This window comes from Chenopodium album, chromosome 11 (genome assembly GCF_948465745.1).
Source record: "Chenopodium album chromosome 11, dcCheAlbu1.1, whole genome shotgun sequence".
Lineage (NCBI taxonomy): Eukaryota > Viridiplantae > Streptophyta > Magnoliopsida > Caryophyllales > Amaranthaceae > Chenopodium > Chenopodium album.
In genome coordinates this window covers 41,473,378-41,497,385 of record NC_137844.1, presented here as the reverse complement: position 1 = coordinate 41,497,385, position 24,008 = coordinate 41,473,378, and the positions used below count along the sequence as shown (strand labels likewise).

General features: G+C 35.1%; 1 protein-coding gene and 1 pseudogene across 4 annotated transcripts; both read right to left on the bottom strand.

Moving 5' to 3' along the window:
• Window positions 1–4,852: 4,852 nt before the first annotated feature.
• On the bottom strand, window positions 4,853–10,768 carry LOC145566627 (MYB-like transcription factor EOBII pseudogene; annotated as a pseudogene). The gene is made up of 3 exons (XR_014095462.1): window positions 10,650–10,768; window positions 10,357–10,486; window positions 4,853–5,258 (listed from the first exon to the last, which is right to left on the bottom strand). The product of XR_014095462.1 is annotated as an MYB-like transcription factor EOBII pseudogene (transcript).
• A 1,943-nt stretch (window positions 10,769–12,711) lies between these two features.
• On the bottom strand, window positions 12,712–17,668 carry LOC145568890 (F-box protein SKIP24-like). 3 transcript variants are annotated; one of them, XM_081628266.1, is made up of 5 exons: window positions 17,390–17,668; window positions 17,118–17,291; window positions 16,620–16,782; window positions 16,383–16,524; window positions 12,712–13,295 (listed from the first exon to the last, which is right to left on the bottom strand). In XM_081628266.1, exons 1-5 carry the CDS (start codon window positions 17,641–17,643, stop codon window positions 13,267–13,269), a joined length of 762 nt encoding a protein of 253 aa, XP_081484392.1. In that variant the 5' UTR covers window positions 17,644–17,668; the 3' UTR covers window positions 12,712–13,266. The 3 variants fall into 3 exon arrangements, with proteins under 3 accessions (XP_081484392.1, XP_081484393.1, XP_081484394.1); XM_081628267.1 differs by having other exon boundaries at window positions 12,722–13,292; XM_081628268.1 differs by lacking the exon at window positions 12,712–13,295 and having other exon boundaries at window positions 16,378–16,524.
• Between the last annotated feature and the right edge of the window lie 6,340 nt (window positions 17,669–24,008).

Here is a 24,008-nt window from a genome sequence, read left to right as displayed (position 1 = left end):
CATATCCCAAAGTAGGAGGTTGCTTAAAAACAGTTTCCCTAAAATTAAGCTGTGACATAGTATATGTAAAAGTATCCAACGGTCCTTGCCCATAACCACCAGCTTTGATCTCTAACTTAATCCGCTTCTTAATCTTTACATCCGTCCAATGTTGAATCAAAGGAAGAGTACTACTTTCCTTTTCACCTTGAAAATTTAAATGATGAAAATACATAATTTGCAAAGCCAGCAAACAACCACTAACATTTTGAGCAGTTTCATCATTCTTATACTTCTGAACAGCCTTATTTAACTTTTTCAAAACATATGAACACCAATCGAAAGTTTTAATTTCATCAACTTCTTCAACAGCTTTCAGCAACTTGAATGAAACAGTCCTATTAGTAGTATGAGCTAAAAAGCTAGACATAGCTTGAAGAACAAAACACCTCTTAAATTCTTCCCCTCCATCAACCAAATCAACCATCCGAGACTCCAATTTTGACAAATGAAGAGGTTGCTTACCAGAAAGACCATAATCAGATCTCCATGCCTGAATGATATGTTTATCTACACTTTCATCTTCAGAATTTTTATTAAGTTCAGGAACGCAAATATCACTCAAAGGCAAGCAAAACACATCGCATATATCATTTCTAGTAACAACAAATTCTTTACCAGTAGCAATGGTAAACATGCAGCTACCACCATTGAAGTTTTCAACAAGCCAAGGTAGCATTTGACGATTAAGAGTTTTCAATTTCAGATGTAATAAACCACCAAAACCAATTTCTTCAACAGCCTGTTTTTGCTTAGGACTAAAGTTCTGCAACAAAATTTCCAATGAATATGGTCTACACCTTGAAATCAAGCTTCTTTGCTCCCTATATAGTAAAAAAAAAAAAAATGTAACTGAAACAATATAAACTAAAAACAAAATATAATTAAAAAATGCAAAAAAAAACTATGTATGTTTACACAAAAGACTCAGAATCAGAATCAGCAAGCATTTCATAATCAGAATCTTGCACTGTTTTAGCTTTCTTAGGTACAATTTTGGCCTTCTTAGCAACTATTTTGGCCTTCTCAGATTCTGGTTTGGCATTCTTAGAAATAATTAAGCCCTTCTCAAGAATCGTCACAGCCTTTTTAGGTACTGCTTTGCTTTTCTCAGGAACTTTCTGGGCCTTTTTAGGTACTGCTTTACCCTTAGCAGGCTCTTTAGGCTTTCCTTTTCCTTTTGTAGGCAATTTATAACGATATCCACCTATTGAACAGCCTGTATCTAATTATTACAGAGAAATAACAAAAAATTACAACTTCAGAAATTACTCATGGAAAAATTTAGAATAATGTGCATAAATGACCCTTTTAAATGCATAAAGTGACCCTTTTAACAGCACAAAGTGACTCTTTTAACAGCACAAAGTGACCCTTTTAACAACATAAAAGTGACCCTTTTAACAAAACAAAGTGAACCTTTTAACAGCACAAAGTGACCCTTTTAACAGCAAAAAGTGACCCTTTTAACAGCACAAAGTGACCCTTTTAACAGCAAAAAGTGACCCTTTTATATGCATAAAGTGACCTTTTTAACAGCATAAAGTGACCCTTTTAAACACAACAAGTAACCCTTTTAACTGAAAAAGTTACCCATGTAACAACATACAGTGACCCCTTTTAACAGCATAAAGTGACCCTTTTAACATCATAAAGTGAACATTGTCAAAGCATATAAATGACACATATGTCTATTACTCAAACACAATGAACAATGCACAAACACAATGCACGTATGCATTTTAATCAAAAACAAATGCACAAACACAATGCACGTATGCATTTTAATCAAACACAAATGCACAAACACAATGCACATATGCATGTTAATCAAACACAGATACACAAACACAATGCACAAACACTACTAGAAAACAGGCAAATAGCGACGGAATGGTTCCGACGGACACTAAAATCCGTCGGAAATCACATATATTCCGACGGATTTTAGTTTCGTCGGAAATCCGTCGGAAATTTCCGACGGAAATTAAATCCGTCGGAATATATGTGTTTTCCGACGGATTTTCCGTCGTAATTATCCATTTCCGACGGATTTAAAGTCCGTCGGAAATTTCCGACGGATTTTAAATCCGTCGGAAATGTCCAACGGATTTTTCCGTCGGAATATATTTAAAAAAAAATTATTTTTTTTAAACCCTAAAGCTTTCTTCGCCTCCTTTTATTCATTCTCCTTCTCTCTCCTCTTCTTCTTCTCCTTCAATCAGCCCCCCTTCTCCTCCTCTCTCCTTCTCTCAGTCGCTCCTCTCTTCTTCTCCTTCAATCAGCCCCACTTCTCCTTCTCTCTCCTCTTCTCCTTCTCTCTCCTCTTCTCCTTCTCCTTCTCTCTCTTTATTTCTGCTCCTCTTCTCTTTCTTCATCTCTCTTTTTCCTCTTCTTTCCCCCTTTTCGACAGTCACCAACAACACCACAATCATCAACAACACAGTACCACCACAATCACTAACAACACCACCACAATCGCCCTTTCTCTCTCTTCTCATGATGAGTAAAGAAAATTAAAGGTTTTGAGGCCAAATTCGTCCATTTAAAGCCTAGATCTAGACTTTAAATGGCCGAATTTGACCTTGTTAAACCGTTTCCATGGTGAAGATCGAAGCATATTTTAATTTAAGGTATGTTTTATATTTTAAATTTTCGATTTTGTTTCTGTTTTTTTTTTATTGTTATTAGTTTTTATATTTCGATGGTGGTGGTGGGTGTGGCTTATGTGCATGTGTGTGGTGGTTGGAAATGGATTTTTGGATTTCGTTGGGGCTGTTTTGGTGCCGCGGTGGGTGGTTTAGGTGGGCGGTGGTGGGTGGTTTAGGTGGACTGTGGTGGGTGGGTCGGGTTTAGGTAGACCATGGTTGGTGGGTTTAGATCTAGGTTTAGGTGGGGCGTTGTTCGGGTTTAGATCTGGGTTTGGTGGGTTGGTGGTGTGTGGTGGGTGCGCTGGCCGTGTTAGGTTTGTGGGGGGGGTGGTTTGGGCTTAGGTGGGTTTAGCCGTTTAGGTGTGTTTAGGGTTTAGGGTGGGTGTGTGATTGTGTGGTGGCCGCTGGGTTAGGTGTGTGGTGGGTGAAATGCGATTGGAGGTGGTGATACGCCGTGCCGGTGGTGGCGCGGCGTATTTTTTTTAATTTTAGAAAAGCAGTTTCCGACGGAATTTCCGTTGGAAATTTTCGACGGAATTGAATCCGTCGGAATTTTCCGACGGATTGTTGCAGTACCTGAAATTTTTTTTCCGTCGGAATAGTGTTTCCGACGGAATTTTCGTCGGTAAACTTCATTTTTCCTACAACTACTTTTCCGACAACCTCTTCCGACGGAATTCCGTCGGAAACCCTATTTCCGACGGATTTCAGGGTGTTTCCGACGGAATTTTTCCGTCGAAATTTAGCCTATTTCTAGTAGTGAAACACAATGCACATATGGCTATTATACTCATACTCAAACCTAAACCTAAAATCAGTTTAATTAGCATTCTCTGCTAAAAACCTAACATGCAAAATTAAAAGAATAATAAGCAATGATAAAAAAAAATTGTGAAAATAAACATGAAAAACAGGTATAACATATAACAACACAACAACACATATATAACAAATTTTTAACCAATTATAAACAATGAACAAAAAAATAAAGCAAAATTAAACATATTAACTTCAAAATTCAAATTCAATTATCAGAATCTGCATGAAAAATCAAGTGAAAACTATAAAAATAACATGCACTACTAATTCAACATATATATAAGCGAAAATTCAATTGAAAATTTTGAAAAAGTGATGAAAAATTTAAGTAAACACACCTTCAACATCTGAAGACTTCTTTGTAATCTTCTTCTTAACCATTGCAGAATAAAATACTACGAAAATCGAAAACAAAACAAAATCCAAAGACCTAAAAATCGAAGAATCAAAACAACTTAAACTAACAAAAATCGCAAAAAAAATAAGTAAACGAACCTGAATATAGCAAATAAACTTCGAAATTCAAACGCAGAGAGCAACAATCGATTGTAGAAGAGAGATTGAAGAGAGTGAAAATGATGTTCGAAGAGAGAGAAAATGGTGAATTGAGGAAGAAACAAGAGAGAGAAAGTAGTTTGCTGAATAATGAAGAAGAAAGAGAAAATTTTGCTTTTTGTTAAATTTAAAAAACCTGTCACGCACGTGTGAGTAAAAAAGGAAACAATATTTGTTTCCTTTAAGCAGCTGATTTACACTAAATTAGTGTAAATCCGCCTTTAATGAACATTTGTCTTTTTCGTATGTGTTAGTTTTTTCATTTGTATTACTTGTAGCATATATATTTATCTAATCTAGTAGGTATCTAACCCACGATTAACTTCCGTTTAAAAAAAAAAAAAAAAAAAAAAAACGATTGACTTTGACAACAATTATATCTTTAATTACGTAATAGAAAATTAATTGATAAAACATTTCACAATGTTGAGATCATTAACATGAGCATCTAACAAGTATTTCACAAATGGAAGTATTATTATAAGGTACCAAAAATCCAATGCACGTAACAATTGATGATATGGTAATACTTGTACAAGATAGTTTCTTCTTCCAATAATATTACAAGAACAACTTAATAAACTATGCCAGTAATTATATAAATTGATTTATATATGTATAGGTAGAGATCAAATAGATACAGAATAATCATCAAGAACCCGAATTATATTACCAATCCATGGTAATTAATTCTAATACATACTTCGTATATAAAAAAAATAAGGTAACATAAGTTATATATGGAACACATATGTAATCAATATTTTAAATTAATTCGCGTGCCATACTTAATTATAGCTGTTAAATAATTGCATTGCCCAAAGATCTTCATCAGGAGAAACCCAAAAATTCTCAGTTGTCACAGGATGCATTTGAGGCGCTACAATGTTATAACTTGTAGCCTCCATGGCATGATGATCTATATGAGGGTACGACGATGGTGACATGGAAGGTAGATAGGGTGTATTGTGTTGATTCGATGATGTGCCATAGTTAAGAGGTGTAGATGCTGAAGCATTTGATATCTGGCTCACACACGCTTGCTCGTGGTTGTCGGAAGGGCTCATTTCATGTCTTGATGTTGTACTAGTGCTGCTTACTGCTTGCTTTAGATGTTTCTGAATCCTTGTTCTCCAATAGTTTTTTATTTCGTTGTCTGTTCTTCCTGGCAGATGTTTTGCTATCTTCGACCACCTATATAATCCATTATATAATCAATACTAACATCTTGTAATAATCAATAGTAACAATGTAATGAAAGTCGTAATAATAATAATAACTAATAAGTTGTATACACACTTGCGTAGGACACGCCTAAAACCATTGTATCCACGAAGGTTAATAATAACTAATAATGTAATTTTAACCCAACATAAAAGAAACTATAAAATAAAAATGAAAATTACATAAATAAAAATAAAAAGTTGATAAATAAAAAAAAAATTTATAATACTATAGCTATTTAATAGCAAAAATAAAGTATAACTTTCGTATAATTTATTACTTAAAGAAAAATATGTCAATTATGAATTACATATCATTAAAACATTATATTAGTCATATTCCAAACATCCAAAAAAAAAAAAGTTTGTATCCACGAAGGTTAATCTAGAACCACTAATATAATAAGAGTTCATCAACTAGCTTAGTCTAGTTAAAATGCCTAAAAACTAAGTGTAACTATTTTCTCTTTTGGAACAAGGAATAAATGAATCTCATCAAGCTTTTTCCAAAGAAGGAACAAACGTATAATTAGTAATAACTTGGTGTTAGTAAACTTGGTTATAAAGGAATCTGCATGGAAATTGTGTAGCTACCTAGCGATTGATGACTAGCGAAGCGTGTTGATAATAAAACTATGAGGCTGGAGACGTTCCACGCCACGCCGCGATTGACCAGTACATGTTCACTACTATAGTACATTAGGACGGCATATAGGTTAGGCATCAGCAGTTTTCAAGTTTGTGCAACGTTTTCTTCCATACATTTTAAACTAGAATGCATGCATCAACTCAAAGATTTTATGCAATGTATGTTGGTAGCCTTTACACAAAAAACTACGCTAGGAAAAAGTGGTGGAGATTATTCAACAGGGCCAAACGAGTAAACTAGGTTCCATCTTAATACCAATCAATAATAGTAAAATTCAATGTAACCATCGAGTCATAATAATGTATACTTCACACAAATCGTTGTCGAGGAGACTAATACCATCACTACATATATCTTTTGTAACCAACATACCATGACTCTATGTTATGACCATGCCGTCGTCAATAAGCAAAGTTTCGATTCTCACACGACCAAAGTTTCAACGTACCCTACAAAAACCATCAATCATTCAATGACTCTATAGGCTTGCACACGCGCTGTCGAGCTAAGCCGTCGCCATAGAGTGAAACTAAGCTGCACGTAATGATGCAAATGGATGTAGTCCATGTAGATATGTTTGTGTGGGTGTTATTCCAACGGGAAAATTACGATCCCGGAACTAAAGGAAATGGACGCGAGAAAAATAAAATGATAAATAGTTGAAAGTTTGAAGAATTACTTTTTCCTAATTTCTGCCTTTTATTTTTTTACCACTTTTGGTTAATCGTGTAAATTTTCTAAAAGATTGAGGATGGGATATTTCAATGAAGGTTCAATGCAATGGAAACTAATCATAATAAGATAGAGTTGTCCCGTTACCTCAACCACTCATATGACATGTTTTCTTGTAGTTTTTTGTTTTTCGTTTTTGTTTTTTTTTTTTTTTTTTTTTTCTGAAAAATTTTAAAAAAAGAAAAATAAAAACTTGAAGATAATCCAATTTACTATCTTAGAGTAAACATCTAAAATTTATAATTTATTTGTGTGCGGATAACCTGTTATAAAATTACAAATTCTTTTATGCGGTCATTCAATCACAATATTAGCAGTACTTCACACATAAGACATATATTCAAAGATGGAAGTCAAGGTAACCAATCAAATTGGGTCAACCTGGATGAGGACTTGCACCAATGGAAAAACAAGTTGTTCAACCAAAAGGAGAGGGAGTACTCGTGTAGTCATGAATTGAGTGAACAAAAATGGTCACATCATGTGGTTGGCTGACAGTTTGACACGAAATTTCTTTTTTTTTTTCATAAATTTTCCAAAAAGACGAGTATACATTAATTTATTGTAAAATGGGATAAAGTTTTGTTAAAAGTATTTAAAGTTACCCTTTATACTACAAAAGTTATTATTTTTTTAATAATAAATTTTACCTTACAAAAAACTTATAATGTATTCGATTAATCATATTAGTATCTATAGTATGTAATCACGTATCTATAAGAAATCTATACTAATATATTAAAAGGCGTTCCTAAAAAGGTCTATGTGCCATGTAGACTCCTCATTACGCCACGTCATATACTCAATTCCACAATACGCCACATCACCAACTCAATTTCTCAATACGCCACATCACCCATGAAACCAACAATAACACTATATGATGCCTCAACTAAATTAAAAAAATATATGGATAAAGAGGTTCGAACACTCAACCTCTACGAAGGAAAATCATTGTTTAACCATCTAAGTAATTGTCACTATGTTAAAATCTTGCACACAATTTTATGTTATACTACAAAAGTATTGAAAACACATACAAACTATTTAATGTCTTTCAAAAAATTAACAGTTGCATAACTAAAAAAAAAATAGCTACCCAGGACAACGCCCGGGCTATACACTAGTTACACATTAAAATAAAATTCAAACTAACGACAAATTAAATGTTACCCTTTAAGTGGTTAAAGTTACCATAAAAATAGTTAAAAGTTATGCTCAAACCGACCGTTTTACAATAAAGTTAATATACACCTATTATACATAGAACTTATTGTATTTTTTTTTTTCCTTATGTATAGACCACAAATGAGGGGGTAAAGACATATAGTTTAAGTCAATATCAAGAATAGAAGAAAAAGACGCAACAAAAAGAGGTACTAAAACATTATGGCAGATTTCTACATCAAAGACAGCCGAGAACGAAGTATTTTTCCTTTATTGTATTTCTTTTTAAAGTAAAGATTAATTATCATGTTTCTATTCCAATGGTTTATTTTGCCGTCATTTTAACAGCCGTACTTGATGCAAATGTATTTAAGACACAAAAAGCTGTCACTTGTACTTGGTTACTGCAACTTGTAATAAAATCTATGTCACTAAATTCTACGGATTATTAGAGTTAACCACTTTCATAACTTGTAATAAAATCAAAAGTTTTCTTGTTTTGTTCTTAGATGAGATTATCCTTAATGTGTTTAAACAAAGACTAACAATAACGACCAGACAATGAGAATAATAATATGTAACAATTACGATCATAAACCAAACTTTTATAATTTTTCTAATTTGTATTACATGAATAATTCATCTATAAACCACTTTAACGATCTGAATGTTATATTTAACTAATTTAAGTTATAACTATTCATTTCAAGTCATTATATTTACTCGTAAAGGCTATATATGTACATTATTTCTCTAACAAATAATATTAACAATAATAATTGTAATGGGGTGGAGTATAATTATTATTATTATTATTTGCCCTCAGAAAATTATATTAGTTTTATTTTTTAAAAAAAATTGATGTTATTATCATATTTTGAGTTTAATTTTGATTTCTTGTGAATGACTTGATGAGTTTTACTTGTACATAGTATCTACTCGAGAAAAAAGTGAGGGAATCCATATTTGTGTAAGCATTTATAGAAGAAAGTCAAATACTCTAGATGAAAAAGGAAAAAGAAATAAAGGAAAATATAATTACAGTGTACGATGTAGCCACTAAAAACATGCATGACAAAGATGCCAAGACCAACATGAGTGCAATAGTCTATTTCTAGCCAAAAAGAAAAAAAAATATTATAGGCATCATTATTGATGCATGGCCTTGTGTGGGAATGATAGCCAAGAAATATACGCGGAAGTACTTCATGAAGGAGCGTTTAGAATGATAAATTAGAAAATGAAAGAATCAAATATGTGTTGAGAAGTCATCCAAATATGTATCTCAAAGCCGACCTTTAATATTTAATTTTGAATTGATTATTGTTCATTGTTGGGATGGTGTTGTTTTTCGATCTATTGTATTCCATATTAGATTATATTGAAGATTAAAGAGGAAAACATTTTTTTATTGTAATAGTGTAATAGATAAATGGTAATATTACATACTCGTAATAAATAAAGCAAATATCTAACATCTAATAGAAAAATATTAGATATACAAAATGATAAATTGATTTTGTTATGACTGCTTAAATACACCATATTAACATGATCTCAAACATTCTTTGTTACTTGCATTCACATATTTAATATTTACTTTAATTGTTTCTTAATCAACTCGTCTATTTTAGATCCTGCTTAAATTAAGATTCTACGATATTTAAGTAGGAAAAAAAAATATTTGAAAGGACTGCTAAATATGTATTCTTTTGGTAAAGGTGAAAAAAAAAATTAAAAAAAAATGGTGAAGAAATATTAATAGCCATTATCATTTTAAGAATCACGTGTTAATTTTTTATTTTTTTTTTCGTGATGTTACTTTACTTAGGAAAGCACATGTTACATCACATGCATGTGATCCCCTCAATGGGAAATAGCACATGTTACACGTTGATCACATCAATTGTAACCTAACAAACGAATACATGATTTAGCTTTTAAAATACAAATCAAATTACTAGGTTAATCCATAGTCTTAATCATCCAAGCTACATGATATGCTTAATTATATTTGTAGAGAAAATCATAGTTCATAATAGATTTAAATTCAATCTTTAAATATATTTATACATTTCAAGATTTTCCTAAAGGAAACTTTAAATTAATATGAATGACTAAATTAATAAATACTTCGTATGTAATGTATAGTGCTCTTTTGAAGTTGTTATAGACCACAAAAAGAATGCTAATACGATTAAATAGTTGATTATACTACCCTACTACATATATATGTTTAGTTATTTAATTAAGTTATAAAAGAGTCAATAATAATAAAAAAAATAATAATAATCATCATAATTTAATAAGAAAAAAATTAATTAAAAATAATAGTAGTACTACCGTGCCTAAGATGCACGTAAGTTTTTAGCTCTGCATTTGATATGAGGTTCCCTTGAGAACAAGGTGTATTTAGGTAGTGAACTTAGCCATAAAACCAAAGGAAAAAAAATATAATGAATTAATATGCATGATCTTTACAAAAAAAAAAAAAAATGCACGCATGAACGAAGTAGTGTACCTGTTACCCCATTTAGCATGCAACTCCATGATCAATAGCTCCTCTTCAGCAGTTATATTACCACGACGAACATCCGGCCTTAGGTAATTCAACCAACGAAGTCGACAACTTTTTCCTGTACGTTTAAGGCCTGATATGAAATTACACGTACAAAAACTGTATCAGTACGTAACAAATTTTTTCAGGTACGTATAAAGCCTAATTTAATTAAGCTTCTTAAGGTAAATTCAAAATAATAACTATAGGTTAAAAATCATAACATCGATAATACATAACAATCGGAAAAAACGTACCAGCAGATCGAGCTAAGGAATTCCAAACACCTTCACCATGATTAGCAATATAATTAATGAGAATTAAGTCTTCTTCCATGGTCCAAGGACCTTTCCTTACTTCATTATTTTCATGAGAATTGTTTGTATTTGAATCCATTTTTAAGGAATTTGAAGTAATTAAAGAAAAGTAAATAACAAAAGTATGGGCAATAGCTGAGAAGAAAGGTAAGAGAATAGAACAAGCTAAGCTAAGCAAAGGTATGATGCATGTGGGCAAGAGACATATAATGAATGTTAGGACCAGTATTTATAGAGGAAATCTAACCTCATTTTTAAAACTTAATTAAACCTATGCTACTACTTTAATTAAATTCATGTGGTAGCTGCATTATTATAAGTGAATTTATGGTCCATATTTTTTTGTATTTTGTATTAAACTTGATTTATTTTAATTCTGTTTCATCTTGCTTTTTCTAACTGGCAGTCATTTTTTTTTTTTTTTTTTTTTTAAAAAAAAAAAAAAAAAAAAAAAAAAAGACTAGCTTTGTTTTGCACCACGTATAATTAACTTAGCTTAAGATTTATTTTCATTCTTTTAGGAAATTATAAGTATTTGTGAATAGCTAGCACCTTTGTATGACAATATTATTTTTGTTGTAGAGTTGTACAGTTACAGAAAAATGGTGTATAGTACATTTAATTTAATCATTGGTCTTGTACTCTTGTATACAACTCTGTGAACTTCCGCAAAAGTTTTAACCAAACTAATCTAGCTAATTCACATACATGTACATGGGTCATTGTTCAAAATGACCCAGTTACACAATTTGGAAGCTTCGTATGTTTATCAAAGATTTTTTATTAATAAAATGTCTCTCTGCACATTGAAGCTAAGATTTCTAATGGGAAAAAAAATTAAAAAAATGAAAAGGAATTGATGAATGTTCATAATCAAATCTATGCATTGAAGTTATATGTATGTACGTTTGATATAAAACAAAGGAAAAATAATGTAGAAAACATTTAAACGAAGCATGATAACTTATAATATGATATAGGGTGAGCGTGAGAGAAAAATACAGTTAATGGAATAGTCTACTTCGTATGAGTTGAGTAAAAAATTTACACTGAATTTTTGTGGACATTTAGAATAAAGATTATTTGTGGTCCGATTACGATTATTAAAATAACTGTGTAAGAGACTAAGAGTTAACCTTGATGCATTATATGAGCACATAATTTCATTTAACTTCATAATGCCCAATTTTCCTTATTACGCAAGCAGTTGCCAATTTCCACAAAATATTAACACTCTATTTTGTTCCCTCCATTTTTTTAAACCTATTTCAAGCTGATTCACTATTAAAAAATCGTCATTGTTGCAGTCTTTCTTCAATTTCTTCCTATTTCTGCCTTTCCACTCCTTTCAAATCATTAGTTCGTACCAAGTGCAGCAACGTGCTTGAGCCGCCGTGACAGGTTTATTGATGGTCTCTCTGCTTCAAATTCATTCAAAGAAGAAATTGCACAAAATATGTACAAGTTGCCATGAACACAATCTACTAACAGTAAAATGGTAAAAATCTATAAGCTCCGACATTGGTCTGCTTTCCTGAATCTGCATCCACTAAAAATCATATCTTAACAGTAGCTCAACTGCCATGAAAGATCTGGAATTTCATATGGAAACTTGACATCTTTTAATGCCAGTATTAGTTGGCTAGTTGTTGTAAGACTTATAAACCGCCTTTGTGATATTTGATCCTTTACTAGCTTAGTTGCTTACATGGAGGACCTCCTCTGCTTCTCATAGATGCACATTCTAATTGCAGCACCAGAGAATGTTATCTACAAACTTTCAGCTACTGCATCAAAGGCCGAGGCTATCTCAAGGATAACACCTGTCACCTTGGTAGCCTACAGAGGAGTCCTTACAATCATCTGCTAATTGCACCAAATTCAACTCAACCCCCTAGAACTCTTGTGCCGATAATAATAATAACAATAACAATAAAGATGAGGAAGTACTACGTAAATGATAATGCACTTTCTCAACCTGACAATTTTACAAAAATGCATATACACTCTTACATCATACATACAAAAGTTTCACAGATTGAAAGTTGTATTTAGAATAATAATCTGATAAATCATGGATGAGTTAAATTTACAAGTATTTTATTGTTGGGCGATGAATGTCATCAACACCAATCAATCTTACAACAAATTACTGTGATGCACGAGTACGGCCGAAGTGTAGCAGTTTCCCGTACCGGGGACGGGTACGCCAAAGTGTGCCTACTAGTATAATGGGAATTTTGCAGTTGGCATCTTTATTATTAATCAGGTATAAAATTGCCAACTTCCTGCATATCAACATATCACAAACAAGCAATGGCTGTAGTGATTTTCTAGATTCACTCTCTGGGTACAGGCCTCATTGCTCCAGAAGATACTGCTGGGTTAAAATATGCTTCCTCAGGACCAATTTGAAGCTAAGCTCTAGTTACTTCCAAAGACCCTACACATATGCATCGCACTCCGCAATGCATAAATCAACCCATTATGGATCAATCGACCACCTAACGAACAGACCTATAATAAGTTTGTGGTAGTACCATCCTGAATCAACCCCTTACACCTTCCAATTTTGTTCATCATCTGCTAGAAAATGAAAAAAAGCAACATAAATTAACAATGTTCACTTCCTCATCTTTTGTGCATTTTTGATATGCTGCATGAAAACAGAAACAGGAAAACGCAGAAATACAATACCCAAATGTTTAGATAACGTGGAAACAATAAAGAAAAAGGTTTCCATCAAGTTTTATTGAAATTATGAGTCTCCAGTTTAAGTGATGAAAATATGAACTTTATAAGAGTTTTAGAATATCAAAACATGTTTGTTGGAGGGGGAAAGATTATTTAAGAGTTGTTTCCTACAGATTAATCAAGACTACCAACAAAAGTTTGTATAAAGCATTGCTCTGAATATCAAAGACCAACCAGCAATGTTTCCGGAACACTCTTGCATTAACATACAAAGTCTAGGTAAACTTAGATGGACTTGCAATCGCCTAGGTAAACTTATATGAAATCGCAATCACCTAAGGGTTCTAGTATTGAAACTTGAGCACTAGAAAGGCTTCAATGAAAGAAACACAGATTTAACTAATACAACTTATTTCTCATAAAGGTCTACCATAAACATAGCCATGAGCTTTGTCTATATAGCCTTACAGCTTGCCTTATGTCTCCGAGTAGTAGTAGGATAACACACCCCAAAAATAAATAGGACCTTAAAGCCCAAAGTCTAATTAAACAACTTGGAAACCAACTATATGGTCCTTATCAACATAATTAAAACCAAGTAGCTCCTAAATGCAACAGATAAAATAATGGCTAAGCTCAACTAAGTTTAATTGGAACAACACATAAAAGGAAGGTAGACTATTCCATTTAATTCCAAACCTAAACCCAAAGTATCAAGCATTATAGTTATGGGTTCATAAGACAAAGAAACATAATCGTCAGGAACAAGAAACGTTTTCCCGGAATGTGCAGTCCTGGGATGTATAATATCGTCTCACTTCATCATGCAGACCATAATTATCACTTATCAGGGGCATAATATCAAATGTATTTCATGTGGAGGCAGTCCCAATTGATATCGCATATCAACGAAGCTTGTTGATATAATAACATTTTCAAAATTATAAGAGTTGCTTTTTAGAATGTATTGATTGTTTAATGGTTCTACTGAGTTGGACCCCGTTATTTGACTTTGTTGTCCCCACCTCTCTCCCTTTGACAAACAATGGAGGAAAGAAATCAGAAGACCCACAATCCCACCTTTCTCCCTTTGACAATGGAGGAAAGGAGCCAAAAGAGAAGACCCAAATTCATTTGACATTGGAGGAACGAAGCGAAAATTGAAGACCCACCTCTCTCCTTCACAAGCATTCTCTCTCTTCTGCCTCATTAATTTCCACCGACCACCGTCACGCCCAATAGCTCATCAACCCGACACGCCTCCATACTCAAAGTACAAGGTGGTATTCTCATCTCAAACACTACCATTTCTGGCGGCTTCGACGCCGAATTAAACTAAAAACCCTAAGACAAATGGAGAAACTAAGGGTATAATTAACCCCAAAGGGTAGGTGTTTCACTCCTCCATTGTTTTCTGTCTGTCTTGCTCTGCGCAATTTCTCCTTCAATCCCTTGACTGAAATTAATCAAAGCTCCCATTGTCGTGGAAAAGGAATTGAGATTTTGGACAACTTGTCGTTAACTTTGCTAACTCTCAAAACGGGCAATGAAGAACAAGATGTCTAAGGCCAAGATTATTTGCCCGATTTTACCCCCATTTAATTTGTGAAAAGACAATGCCGCCCCTATATCAACAAGTTTGGTTGATATGCGATATCAACTTGTATTTCCTCATTTCATGTGATATATGTTAAGGTAAAGGCTAATGATTTCTAGGGCTAACCTAAATGAGTTCATTGCAATACAATACTGCCTTTGTTTCCCTAATAGCGCACCATCTTGACTTTAGACTATTCACACCATTGACTATATATTGTGATGTATATGCAACAAAAGATATGATTTTGTAGATTTCATTTAGATTCTTCCCAATTTATACTTAAGGAGTAAAAAAATGTCAACAGCAGAAAAATATATTGTTTTCATTTGGCCAGAAGTTCACATTAGGTTATTCAAAAGATTTCAAAGAAAATATCAAAACAGAGGTCTCTCCACACATGTTATCCAGATGAACTATTACTCTGTACAAAAGGTGTTTCAATTCAGAGTTATAAGTTTCAATTGATATAAAAAAAATTCTAGTCTTTCAGGCATAATAAAACACCTGAACTAGTGAACTGTGAAGATGATTATGAAGATACTTTTGGCTTTTGGGTGGTCAGTTCTGACATAAAACAATATTCTCAATTTGAAATCATCAGTATTCTTTTAATTTCTTCTCACCCTGCCTCACCAAGCAAAGCTGACAGAATTCATCCATCCAACATAGGGGGTGATTTATCTATTTAATTTTTATTTATAAAAAAGAAAATTAGAGGCAAGGCCTCCATTTTAGAGCGCAGTAATTATACTTATGTCAAGAATGAGTGCCAGCTAGAAATTAAGGAAGAATTGACCTTAACTCAATGAATTGATTTTTCCAGCTAAAAACCCCCTACTTACACCCTCTACACTTCTACAGCTCTACCTCCTATACAGTTCTTTTGCTGGCCCTGCATCAAATGTGTGTTTTCTTTTGCTGCCATTTAATGTGTTGAACTTTGATGATCATTATCAGTATCTATGATTTTGGTAGTCTTAAAGTTTGCTCGAAGTAGAAGTACAATAAAGAAGCTGAGCTTTTTAGTCATCTACAATAAGGCAAATTTTACCTGGTAAGAGATACTAGCTGGTAAAAAGTGAAATGAGAAAGGTTAATTTAGATTAATCTGGCCTATCTAATATTGAATGCATACACAAAAGCACTCACACACGTAGATGAGGGATATATGAGCCTATGAGGGCTGATAGATAATTGATATCTGCCACAGAGGCAGCTGCTCATTCGGAAAGACCCAAAAAAAACTAAGCCGCAGCAGAAAAAACCATAAGCTAGATTTGCATATTCATATGATGGCATAAATGAAAGCATAAAGTTGATCACCAAAAGAATCATCAAAAATAAATAGAAAGTGATAAAACACAATATACAACCCTAACCTGAGATGTGTGTTTTCAACTTCTTCCTCTTCGCACTAGGTTCACCAACTCTCATCTCGTCTACCGAAACATTTTGCAAGGGATGATACTTCATTAAATTTAGCTGTTCTTTTGCTACCTCAAGCCTTCGCTTTTCATCTCTCTAATAACAAACAATAATAAGTTCATGGCAACCACTTTAAAACAATTCATTAATGAAAACAACCCACACTTTTGATGCAGCAAAACAACTCTTACATAATTCTTCTCATGCACAATAAGATGCTGCTTACAAAGCTTCAACTCCATCTCAAGTGCATTGATACGCAAATCAACCGGAACAGCACATTGCTCCACTATTTCCTTCTGTCTTCCCCGGACAACTTCTGGCTGCCACACATTCAAAGCTACCGAAGCTTGCCTAGAAAACGCCAAGCAACCCAATAGAATCCATCAATTGACCATAATTTGTCAATCTTTAAACAGATATAATCACAAAAAACAATGCAAAGTCCAGGAAAAATGAAGAACTACTAAAGAAATCGATACAACATCGAATCACAGCATTACCGAAAACTCGGTTTGCACAATTCCTCATTCCATAGCCCTTTATCACCTGCTCTAATTCACAATTGTCTATAAAATCTACTTAATAGTTCGTATTTTTGTTGCCACAATTCGCTTAAGTAGTTAATACTGTTTCTAATTTGATTCAAACATTTCAATCAAATAATAAAACAAGAAATTAATCATTACCTGACTCTACGCAAATTCGACAACTCGAAAGCAACCGTCTTCATTCTATCACTTTCTTCTACCAAACGAGTTCGCAATTCCTCGATTCTCCTAGAATTCTCAGTAATCCGACTCTCAATTCTAAGCACAGCTCGCTTATGAGCAGCAACCCTTTTTGCCTTATCTTTCTCATACCTAAAATTTTCACAATTCAATCATCAATTGAATTCAAAACCATAGATTTGAAAAATCCAAACAATTCAATTCAAAACCCTAGACTTCCAGGCAGAGACCAAGATTTGTAGAGTGATTTGGGGGGAATTGAAGAAGATGAATTGTTGTTGTTGTTGGTGAGGCGAAGAGGGAAGTCGGAAGAGAGCAAAGAAGACCAAAGTGAGGGTTCGTTGGATAATCGATGAAGGCGTTTACAGGAGATTGCGATGCAGCACAACTCTTTGAAGCTGAAACCATTGTTGTTGTGATTGTTTGAAGTTTTCACTCCCATTTCTAGAATTTTCCGCCATAGTTCGTCAGGAAGCTCCGCCATTACTGTACTGACTTGCTTAGGCCCTGTTTAGTTTGACTTATATTTACTTATTGTATGCTCTGATCTGATCTGAATGTCATATTTGATCAAATTTTAACCTTAAATATAGGATAATTTATACGGAAAAAATATATCAAGTGGGGTCTTGTTAGATTCGTAGTAATATGTTTTTTTATTAATATGTGATTTTTAGAATTTTTTTCATTACAAAATTAAAGATAGTTAGTGATAAAAAAACTGCACATAAAACGATTATTTGATTTGAACTCATTTTTTCTAATCTGAACTTATTTTTTCGGATCTGATCTAAAATTATTTCTTTATAAATAAGTAAAAATAAGGTGAACTAAACAAGGTCTTATTCGACTTGTATCTCAAGTTTCAAATAGAGTTTAGTAATGCCTATTGCCTAATGCTTGTTTGCGGTTTAATTTCAGTGTTTCTTTTGCTGTACCAAGGGTAAGGACTTGTTTTCTTCAACTTATTTCAGATACTTATTAATTATTTCTTAATAAATTCAGATATGATCAGACTAGATAAGAAAGATTCAAATCAGACCACATCAGAACTTTTGATAATCATTTACTTATCGTTAAATATAGTTAATTGCGTATTAAAAAAAATTTATAAAAATTACATTCAATATTTGAAAAGTTCAAAATGAGACGAATCTAACAAGATTCATTTTTAATAATATTTTTCTTTATAGATTAGTACTCCATCCGTTCCCATTTGTTTTTTACGTTTCCATTTAAGGTGTTTCTTTTTATTCTTTACATTTAGTATCCTTCCCTTTTTAGTCATAAATTTTGGACAAAATTACACTTGTTTTACAATATCAATACTTAATAGTCCTTACTATTCCATGTGCTATTGTACTTTTTGTATTATTTTAATGGTTTTTCAATACTTATTATTACTTTCTCTTTCATCTACTTTCTTCACCCCACATGCACAACATTGTTTTTTTCAATATAATTGTACTTTCAATTATTGAAATATTCTAATATGTCCCTACTTTACACAATTTCTTTATAACTGTGCATAATTCCAAACATAAAAAACATAAAGGGAACGGAGGGTGTATTAAAATGCGGTTAAAGTTTAGTCAAATTGTCAAACCAGATTAGACAAGATTAGATAATAAAAATTCAGATCAGACCAGATCATACCTTTAAAAAATCAGACCAAATCTACTTGTTTCAGGTCAAGAGAACAAAGTCCTAATTGTTATTGCTTATGTGTTCGTAATAATGAGGGAGTTCATAGACAAATCAATATTTCCTCCATTCTTTTTTACTTGACCCGCTTGACTTTTACACTATTTACCATCCATCCTTTGTCCGTCTTTTCATGAATAATAGATAAGGAAAAACATATTCATGTTGGATCTTTTTGAATTCCTCTTATAAGTACTATCATAATGCATAATTTTTATAATTTTTACTAATAGAGAATTAAAGTTACTGATCGTTAAAGTTTTGCATTGGCAAGCGCGATAAAAGAAACACGTCAAGTAAAAAAGAACAGAGAATGTATATATCAGTGGCAATTTCGTAAATAATACTTCCTCCGTCCCATAATACTTGACACAGTTCTCATTTTCGTCCGTCTAACAATACTTGACATGTTATTAATAATAAAATGGGACTACAAATAAAAAAATAAAATATTCTCACATGTTCTCTCTCCTCACCTAACCCCGCTCTCACCCCACTTGTATTTTTCTTAAACTTCGTGTTCACCCCAACATCCCAAGTATTATGAGATGGAGGGAGTAACAAATTGAAAATGTTAGTTAGAGGTAAAAAATTACTACTAAATATTTTCATTAGTACTTTTCATGCTCCCAAACCCTAGTGGTACTGGACACTTGTTAGCAGTACTATTGAGAGGTGAAAAGTTTGTTGTGTAAGTTTAGTTGTGCAAAACTATGATGCATTACAACTCCCTTTGTAATATTAATCGCAACACTTTTCTTTTAGGTCTGTTTTTACAATAATTCTAACATCTTCTTATTTCACGACAAGTAACTCTTTCTAAAACTCCGGCTATGACCGAAACAACTGCTTGTGCAAAATACAAGAATGAATAATCAGAGTTAACACAAAATTAAAAAGAGGACTCCTATGACTAGTTTAGGAAATAATAATAAAAAAATGATTAAAAGTTGCAGAGAGATACTTCGTGGTGGAATATAATTAAAAAGACGAGGACTGCTATGAATATTTTAAGAGATAAAATCAGAAATGAGGTTATTCGCAAGAAAGAAAGTGTCACAGGCATTATTGTAGACAAACTAAGAGAAAATCGCCTGCGTTTGTTAAGGCATGTAAGACGGAGAACCGAGGGTGCATTAGTGCAAAGAGTGGAAGAGTGGGACTATGGTGGGGTTAAATGAGAGAGAGGGTGATTGAAAATGACTTGGTTGGAAGGGGTTAAGAAAGATATGAAGTATATGGATTTGCATGAGGGTGAGACATTGAATCATAAGGGATAGAGGAGGAAGATTTTTGTTGATGACTACTCGGAATAGTCACTTTTGGTTCGTGTAGCCGACCCCACTTATGGGATTAAGGCTTTGATTGGTTGATTAAAATATGCACACATAAGCACATAGTTTCGCATGATACAATGAAGTCCCACAACCTAGCTAACCAAGGATCTATGTTCGTACTAATAATCTACTAAATTGGGTGTCAAAAAAATACCACGGTTTGAGAAAGCAAAGCAGCCTACCATGTGGGTTTATGCATGTTTTCGGATTGCTACATGAGCTCGTGATAGGGGATATATTACTCGAACACTAACCCAAATCAAAAACAATTTATAACCTTCACCAAACACCAAACTAGTTTTGTAGTCCCTCATGAGAGTTATGTCACCAAGACTGGTCCTATGCGGTCTGTACCTGCAAAATACGGAGACTCCGGTTGGTAGGAGCTCCGCTGCCGACGATCAAGTTAGTATCGGTCGAAGAATACGAAAAAGTGCGAAAAAGGTAAAAGTGAGATCTTCTCGGATTCCGAGATCAGGTGTTTTCTCTGATGTGATAGAATGTAGGTATGTTGTAATAATTGAATGTGTTCCCAAAATGGGGGAAATCTCCCTATTTATAGGGTCATTGCAATACGTGCTCATTAGGTCATTTTGACCTAATGGGCTGCGCCATATTTGCGGCTTTTCTCGGGAATTGGGCCTTGAAGGCCGCCATTCCCATTTGTCATCTAAAGCTGACATGTGTCAGCTGGGGAGTGGTCCACGTTGGACCTATCCAAGGATGACACGTGTCCCTCTCTGATTAGGCCATGTGTCTAGGGTATTTTTACCCTAAACATTTTCCCCTCATAGGGGTGACGTGGCAGGCCACGGGGCGCCTGTGACACGCATCCCCCTGTAAGTGGTGAACATTAACAAACGGTTCACCTTCGGTTAAAGTGACGAAGATGCCCCCGTTTTAACCCTTCTATAAATAGGGTTTTACCCCCCTCCTTCTCCCTCATTGTTGACCCATTTTACAAGTCTAGAGAGAGAAAGAGAGAATTTTCTAAAGAGAGACACTTTGTTACCGCCTGAAGCTGTTTTCCAGAAAGTTTTCCGTCTGCAATTTGCGTGGACACAACCAGTCACCGCTTAAGACATTTTCCAGAGTTCTACAGAGGTAACCGTCTCTCCCCTTCTTATCCCTTTTAAGCTTTTACCGTTTGTATTATTATTCTTTTTTCAATAAAATGGATTCTCCATCGACACACACGGCACAGCCTAGGACTGTCAGCCGGTCTCCTGGTACGACTGAGTCTAGAACTGAGGGTGCCATTTATGGATGATTGGACCTGCTTTGCTCATCTCCAAACCCCACCGTCTTTGTGTCTATGCAGAACACAATGGCAAGAGTAAAACAAACGGTTAGAAAGCCTAGGAGAAGAAGGCACGATATGGAAGTTCCAGCTGATGAAGTTACCCTAGATGGGGAATGCGAGGAATCAGATGAGTAGGAAGGTTCTCCGCCTGGGGGTACCCTTTCCACTCCCAATGATGGGATATTGGAAGAGTCAGACAGTGAGGGATCCGTCTCCGCCTCTACCTATAGTGAACCAGATCAAGGGGATGGTGACGAGGCCTCCCAAAGATCAAAAGGCAGAGGCTTTTGGGTCTGGTCAGGCTGAGGCCGACTATGAAGTTAAGAGGCCAGCTAAGTCACTGTCTATGACCAATCCCACCGAAACACACATGACCGCCAGGGACGTTGCTGCCCTAGAAACAAGTTTTAAGGGGTTTTACAATAAGTATCCCATTGGGATAAATTGGGAAATAAGAGTGCCGCCTGTGGAGGCGACTGTGGTTTGGGAGGACGACGTAGAGCACGCCGACAACTATTTCGGCTGCTATGAGTCGGCAATCACAGACGGACTCCGCTTCCCCCTTCATAGAGGAATAAGGAGGATCTTGAAGGGGTACGAGCTAGGTGTCTGGCAGCTCACCCCTAATTCTTGGATAAATATTCTAAGTTACATCGCCGCCTGCGAGTTCCAGAACATTGAGCTAAGCTTCAAGGATTTTCCTCATATGTAATACATGAGTCGGGCTCCAGGCCGTTGGGGAGCGTGGTTACTTTAACCACCCATCCCAAGTACATGATGACTCTAGACAAGTTGTCTAAGTGGACCAACTGGAAGGATAATTTGTACCTCATCTCTTCCCCCACTTTGGCACAAAACCAATTTCTTCGCCAGTACAATAAGGACCCGGCTCTGCTAGGGAAGAAGTGTGCCCTTTCTCGGATCTCTGGAAAGGCCTGGACACAAATAATGGAGCCGGAATTCTTTAAAACAACCACCGAACCCTTAGACGATGGAACCCAAATAATAGTGCCCAAGAACTGGGTACCCCATCCGGACTTTTTGAAAGATCAGGCGTTTCTCTCCGCCTGTGGCTTAAGTACCATGTTTTTAAAACGTATGCAGCTGTGTTTTGCAAACGCTTTAATACTTGCGTTTTTTGTATCTCTATACTTTATAACCATCCGGTTTCCTTTTGTAGAGGACGCCTTGAACATGGTGAACCCGGAAAAAACACCGGCTAAGTCGCCTGCTCTACTCAAAAGAGAGCAATTGGAGAAGAAGAAGAAAGCCTTGGATGCCAAGGATGATGGGGTAAGTTCGCTTGGCCTTTGAAGGCTACTTTATGTCTTTTTTACGTTGTGCCAGTTGTAACTCTTTTTCCTTATCTGCAGAGTGGGAGCAAAACTATCCCTCGCTCTCTTTCTAAGATGTTCAAATGGCCTCTGCCTGGGGGTGAACGTGAGAAATCCCCAGCTAAAGGTAGGGAGAAAAATCCTTCCCAATCTACCTCAACTGCTGTGCCCAACCAACCAAGACCTACAACCGGAGGTAAAAGCCCGGCTGTATTGAAGGCTCTGAGTGAAAGCTTAGAGCAGGCTAGCAAAATGCCGGACGTCTCTACGACATCGAAGGGTAGCTTGCCACCCAATGCTGCAGACGGCACTGCTACAGCTGGAGAAGGAGGAACCTCTTAGCCTAAAAACCAAGGTAAGGAAGATTGCTTTGAACTCCCATGGCCGCTTCACTTCATACGAGTCAAAACCCAAGCTAGCTCATCGGGAGAATTGCTCAGCAGCCGGCACAATATGGGTGACGCCTGTGCTGCTTTCTCACCACATCCTTCTTATAGTGCAGATGTCTATTCCATCCGGCCTGATGTTCAGCAATTTTCCAAACGGATGATGAGGACTCCTACTAGGTCTGAAAAGGACCGGGTGCCTGGAGTGCAATTGGTCAATTTTAACCAAATCCAGCCCTGCTGGCTGAGGTAACTGAGCTTAACTCAAGTTTTTTTTTCTTTTTTTTAACCCCCCCTCTTTTTTTTACCGTCTGTATTCTATAGGCGATGCTGAGGGTAGACGGGCTAAAGACTCCGTTTAGGAGAAAACAGGAGAAGGTAAATGATGCTAAACAAAGGGCCACGAACGCTCTCAACTCTACTCAATACCAAAATACCATGAGTGAAATTGAGATTAAAGCTGTGGAGTTGAAATAAGAGGAGCTGATGAAGACTCTGACGGCTGCAGTGGAGGAGGCCAACACCAAAGCCACCAACCTAGAGTCGGAGTTAAAAAATGCAAATCTGATCTAAAGGCTTTGGAGGAGGCAGACAAGGAGAACACCCAACTTAGGGACGAAAACAGCCGGCTCAAGAATGAAATTGTTCAGATGAGGAGCGAACATCAAGAGGAGATTTCTAAGGAGCAAAACCGGCTGGTGGCTGAGAACGAGAAAGACACCGAGGCTCGCCTGAAGCTGGCAAGGGATCATGTCCACCCTAAAGCCGACTAGGAGTACTTCAAC

Excerpts from the sequence above, each read along its gene's own strand:
- LOC145568890 (XM_081628266.1), bottom strand. The coding sequence starts at position 17,643 with ATGGCGGAGCTTCCTGACGAACTATGGCGGAAAATTCTAGAAATGGGA. Across the intron at positions 17,292-17,389 it reads AAATCACTCTACAAATCTTG|GTATGAGAAAGATAAGGCAA; the intron begins GTCTCTGCCTGG and ends TGAAAATTTTAG. Across the intron at positions 16,525-16,619 it reads TTGTGCATGAGAAGAATTAT|AGAGATGAAAAGCGAAGGCT; the intron begins GTAAGAGTTGTT and ends GTTTGTTATTAG.